General features: G+C 40.8%; 1 protein-coding gene across 1 annotated transcript in view; it reads left to right on the forward strand.

Moving 5' to 3' along the window:
• Positions 1-4,362, forward strand: part of CDH13 (cadherin 13) — a 429,361-nt gene extending 424,999 nt beyond the window's left edge. The window contains exon 14 of the mRNA XM_014874444.2: positions 2,119-4,362. Within this exon, the coding sequence (XP_014729930.1) occupies positions 2,119-2,126 (8 nt within the window). The 3' untranslated portion in view covers positions 2,127-4,362. The remainder of the gene's footprint in view (positions 1-2,118) is intronic.
• The last annotated feature ends 1,638 nt before the right edge of the window (positions 4,363-6,000 follow it).

The raw sequence follows: 6,000 nt of genomic DNA on the forward strand, positions 1-6,000 counted from the left end.
TTGATGTGATTGCTGAGCAGGAATGGGTTGTGTCACTGAGAAGGGAAAGAAACCTAAGTGGGGGGGAAAAAGTTTCCTAAAAAAAATGAGCTGGAGGACCGAGACCAAAGGACAGGCAGGACAAGTGATTGGAGAAATCATAGTAAAATTATAGGAGGAGATAGTCTCAGGAGCCAAGGGAATATCAGATTTTCAGGCTTCTGATTAAATAGATCAAAGGCAAGAAAGGATGAAGTTGAGAAGCAATTTCAGTGAAAGAAAATCTAGGCAGGGATTGTGGAGCTTTGAGGTGAAAGGAGTAAGGCAGGTGGGGTAACAGGGAGGATCAAGAGTTTATTGTGAGAGACAAACTGGCCTCCAATAGATACAAAAATAGCAAAGGAAAAAGATTCATAATTAAAGCTGAACTAACTAGTTTTTGTACATCATTTACTCAGGAAAAACAATATGTATGAAAGGTAGTAACATTCATTATGTCTGTCAATTTAATGTAAAATATACAAGCTTTTCTTCAGGTATGCACATAAATCACCAAATCCTGCCCTTTATTTACAGGCTGTTGGTGAAGCAGCTCGAGTTGGTGGGACATTTATAAATTTTGTGCTGGCAGATTTCTCTGGTGACGTTTCAGCCTGTGGATTGCACACAAACCACAGCTGCTGTTCATTCATCATGTACAAGTGCCTGTCCTTAGCAGGAAGACCTCCAAGGATCTCCTCAGGATTCAGAGCAGCTTCATCAATCCCAGAGCCAGTGTCAGCTCCTTTGAGCCAGGATTAAACAAATGCCCTTTAATGACACTTACCTTCATTGGGATCTGGAAATGCTATTTTTCAGGTTGTCTGTGAGATCAGAGTCTCCAATTCTTTCTTTTCACCACCCAGGAGATCAGGTTGTTTACAGGAATTTAGTTCTAGCTGGAATCCCTAATCCAAATATATCCAGATTTTGGCAGTCATGACCATAAATCTCCCATATGCGAGTCTGGATCCTGATTTTGTGGCCAAACCTTTTCTTTAAGCAGCAGGCTAAAAATCCATATGCCAAACAATTCTAGATTTTGTCCTATTTGGAAATCTCAGTTAAACTTCTCACTTGAGTGAGCCCCATCCATCAGCACCTCTATGGATTTCTTACACTTAATTTCCTTTATTTACCTTTGTTTACCAGAACTGAAGTGCTGCAGGGAAGGGGCCAGGCAGGTGTTGGCATCTTGGTGCCTGCATTGCTGCAGAATTCAATATTGGCATCAATTCAAATGATAACAAGAAAGAAACAGATAAAACAAAACAGCCTTATCAATAATTATATTAAAGTTGATTTACCCTAAAAGGCAAATAGATCATTAAAAATTTTAAAGGGCACAAACCAGCATCGAACATTGACCATTACATTGCTGTGGTGCTGACAAAACTATCAATTGCAATATTACAATATTTTAAGTGTACAGATACAATAAATATTAGACAAACATTTGCCAAGTGAGTTTTGATGTGTCTTTCCCCTGGTTTTATAGGCTGTGAGCTACAGCTAATGTTAGATTTGCTCCTAAACTCTCCTTTCTGAATTTCTTTACTGCCTTGGTATTATCAGAGTGCCCATCTAAAACAGAATTCAAGTGCCACATTCACTTTATTTAATAAAAACCCCAATATAAGTCTTATGTTTCTGTAGCAATATTGATAGGATACACCAGGCCTTTTACTCCCTGGTATATTCACAAACTATAAGGCTCTATTAGGGTGTTATTTTTCAAAATTGTTTGTTTGCTCTTTGCTTGTCAGGATGTGCAGGGAGGGAGGGGCTGGAATTTCCATGTGCTCCTGCACAAATATATCTGATGGAGGTGTCTAAGAGGGAAAAATCAGGATTTATCCTCTCACCACATCTTCCAGAATTGCACCACAAAGGTCTGTGACTGCCCCACGTGACATTTTGGGGTTTCCTCTTGGAGATTTCTGCATTCACAAATAATTGCTTCTGGACCCAGAAAATCAATATTTAACTACTGGCAATGCTCGTGCACTCAACCAGCGATTTGACTGGGGTGGAAAAAACCCAAACAGTTGAAAGATGTGTGATTTGCATGGCAATACTCACCCCCATCTCCTCCTTTAGGTCTGTAAGAATTCCTGCCATTTGAAGCTGTCCTACCGAGTTGCCATGGCAACGAGAAGAAGGAAAAAAAAAAAAAAAATAACCCCATCAGATCTGAAGATTGCAGTTTACAATTACTGTTCTTCACTCCTCGGCCTCAGTTGCTCCAGTTTAGTTTGCAATCTCACTCAATCTGTCCGACTGTACCTTGGTGTTCGACAGCCTCCACCCCTGTGCCCTCTGTCCCTGGATTCCTCCTGCAGGACACAAGGTTTCCTCAAAATTTTCTCTGAATGTTAAAAGACCATGACATCCAAACCCGACCTTGGGGGAGCAGAAAAAAAAAAAAACAACAAAAAAAACCAACAAACCAGATTGACTCCATTTTTTTCTATCTGTTGACTTGTTGCTATTCAACTGTTCAGAAAATATTTTGTCTGTGGGTTAGTATTTGTATATGTATGAGTGTATGTATATATATATATTTATATAGAGAGAAGAGTTATACCACAGGTTTAGCTTTTATAAAATGTTCATCTGGAGCGTGAGAAGGGAGGGAGCAGAATAACAGAGCCACAGATGAATTGTAGCTGTCCCACCACGCCTAAACCTGCTGGGTTTGCTGTTCAGAGCGTGGCCAGGAGCAGCCAGCCCGTGGCCACCCCGGGCTCTGCCATGGCCCTTCTCATACCTCAGGTTCAGCAAACAAGAAATGCAAGTCCCCAGGGCTTGTTCCTGATCTGAGCTGGCCCCAGAGGGAGCTGAGGATGCAGGAGGAGCAGCCGGGTGTGAGCCATGCACAGCTCAGCCCGAGTCGAGGGGCTGGAGGGCTGGAACTGTCACTGGGACAGGTGACAAAATGTTTTCAGCAGCTCTGCAGGTGAGATGAGTCCAAGCGAGGCTCAGCGTTTGCCAGAGCACTGCTCTCTGTCTCTGTGCCAGGAGCAGCACAGGTGCCCTGTTCTATAAATCCCCTCACAAACACACAGATCCATCGTTTTGGGTATATATATACATACATACACACGTACACACAGTTTCCAGTGAAGAGTAACAAGAGCATTTCTTTGTGTGTGTGAACTTACCACACCTGTTTGCAGACATGGGAAAAAAGGGTGTTTGTTCTCTATGAATATGGATCCTTTTTTATTCTGTGAGCATGTAAGGTCAAAAAAAAAAAAAAAAATCCTTCTAACTGTACGAAGATTATCATCTTGTTAATAAACTGTAAATGATCCATCAAAGCTCACACCAAATTTTTATAAAATTAACACAAAAAGTATACTAGTGACAGACTGTGGCTTTTATTAGAGCTTGCCAGTAACTAGGGTAAGGTAAGTGTCTTAGAATATTTTAATAAACTTGCTTATTTAAAGTTTAAACAAGAAAGCTTCCTTATGCAATAGAACTTTGCAGCTGCATTCTTTAGTTAGCATTTTTACAGTACTTATGGGTCATACTCAATGGCATCCTTACCACAGTGAGATTATGAGCATATCTTCCACACCACCTATATGTTTCAATAGTAAAGATTTTTGGAAACATTAAAAATAAGTCCAGACATACATTTAGTTTCCCATAATGCTACACTAGATATTAAATGTGTGTTGGTGGTTAAAATTTGCTGTACAATAGCTTTTCTCCGAATTCCTGTATTGTACCAAATATGAAACAGGTCCTTTTTTTTTCTTTCTTCCTTTTTTTTTTTTTTTTAATCAAAAGGAGTAATAACAACAGCGACAGAGGAAAAATGAGTTTGTGTTGTGAGCTATCCTAACGTTGGAGATTTCTTGATAAGATATGAGCTGCCTTCAGACCTGTTTTTCTCTTCCAGCTTAACTCCTGCAGTCTTGACCAAGTAAAATCTCCCCTGGTGCCTCTGTGGTCACCAAAGTGGCACTTCAGGGTCAGTGGGAGCTGGTCAGGGACACCAGGAGTGGCTTTGGCAGCTTCAGGATCCCAGCAGGGAAGTGCCAAACATTAACAGGGGCACGCTTCTCATCCTCTCTCCCTGCCCATGCCTTGTACTGACCCCATGCTGCTGCTTTGCCATCAACAACCACGTCTTTTTTTATATATAAAAAATATATATATATTATTTTCAAGCAAATTTTTCCAAAAGGAACGATTTAACTACTGTATGGCACCTCTGGAATTCCAGCGTGTATGTTCAATGAATGCACCCAAAGATATTCTGCACCCTGTGCTTTGAGCTACAAAACCTCTATCTTGAATAAAAGAAATTATATTACCCTCCCCCACAAATACTCTTTTCTACTTGCTTTTTTTTCCTCTCTCCACCCAGCCAAACCCACTTTTGGAAAGACCCCCCCTTGACTTTGGTGTCATTTCTGTCAAATGCCAGAAAAATCTGCCCTTCCCTGCTTTAAACCAAGGCTCACAGAGCATTTGGTGAATCATTCCAAGGACAGCCAAAAGAACAAAGAGAAAACTCTTCTGCCTGGAGCTAGCCTAACAAGGGGAAGACTCTTCCTACCACCCTGTGCCCAAGGATAAGATCTTTATTCTTGGCTCCACTGCAAAATTTTGATGTGCAGAGAGGTGAGAGTCTGGCTGAAGCTTTGACCCGAGGTTCATCCAAGGCTCCATTCCCATTTTTCCCTTTATTTCTGCTCCCACATTAAAGCCTCCCAGCCTTTCCCAAGCGTCCCAGGCTGCACAGGGAGCCCATCCCTGGCCTGCCCGAGCCTGCCAGGAGAAGATGAAGCTGCCATGTTAATGTTTCTCCCCAGTGAGCACAGACCGTGGCACGTTCACACTGTGACACGAGCAAGGGAGCACAGCAGAATCTGAGTTTTCCTACCTGAATAAAAGGGTACCTCTGGTTCAAAAAAATGATGTCCATTTCCTGAAACAAAGGAGCAACAGTGATTTATCCATTTTTCTACGATAGAGTGAAAAAGCAGAACATTTACAAAAGTGGTTGCATTATTTTCTAATGGTTGACTATGTTTAACATTTGTTCAGCCAAGCTTGCTGTTTTTATAACATATCTCTTATTCCTACCCAGCTATTTTAGTCCCACCAACATTTACTTCACTCTGTATTTGTAGATATATAAATGCTGCCTAGAGTTGGAAAAGCAGTGAACTTGTTGATTATCATTTTGTAACATGCATAAAACTTTTTATTTGTAAGAGTCATTTCACTTGAAAAGGCAATGTGCTGTTGAAACAAAAATTGGGAATAACAATCAGAGAGAGGAGTTTATTAGCAAGAGAAAGGTCTCATTTTTTTGATGTGCTTGCTAATTGAACCCTGGTCTGTGCTCCTCGTGTGTGCTTTTCCAATATTTATTAATGTCCATTTTGTTCAGTAGCTGTAGTTCTAAAGAGTGAAAAAAAGATAGATTAGCTGAATTTCCTGCTGGGTGTGAAGGAAAATTAGGTAAGGGTGGAACACTGGTAACATTCCCTGAGCCCCATTCTCATCATGTTTACACTGCTGGAAATCAAACAGCAGCTCCATCACCAGAACTGAGATTCAATTAATCAGATTTAGGGGAAATTTTACCTCCCCACATGTTGCTTTTTGCTGGTTGGCTGTGAACAGGAAAGCTGCAATATTTGTCACAGGATTGCTGAGTGCTCACACAGGATCAGAAGTCTGGGGTTGGGACACCCACAGGTCACTCGTGCCCTTCACTGAGCATCTGAAGGTGTCTCTAAGGCTCCCTGAGTAATTTCATTTAACCTTTATCTGAAATGGATGGGGTCAAATAATTTATCCTGTTCTCTTACATAGTTATTTTTTGGATCACTATAATGTAAACCTCATTTATTAAATTATGGAGTTACAAGCAGTTTGTAGGGCCCTATCTTAAATGCCTTATCACTACAAAAAAAAATCTATTATATTGACAACTTTTGTCTTTCCTTTGCA

This window comes from Sturnus vulgaris, chromosome 12, assembly GCF_052056855.1.
Source record: "Sturnus vulgaris isolate bStuVul1 chromosome 12, bStuVul1.hap1, whole genome shotgun sequence".
Classification (NCBI taxonomy): Eukaryota; Metazoa; Chordata; class Aves; order Passeriformes; family Sturnidae; genus Sturnus; species Sturnus vulgaris.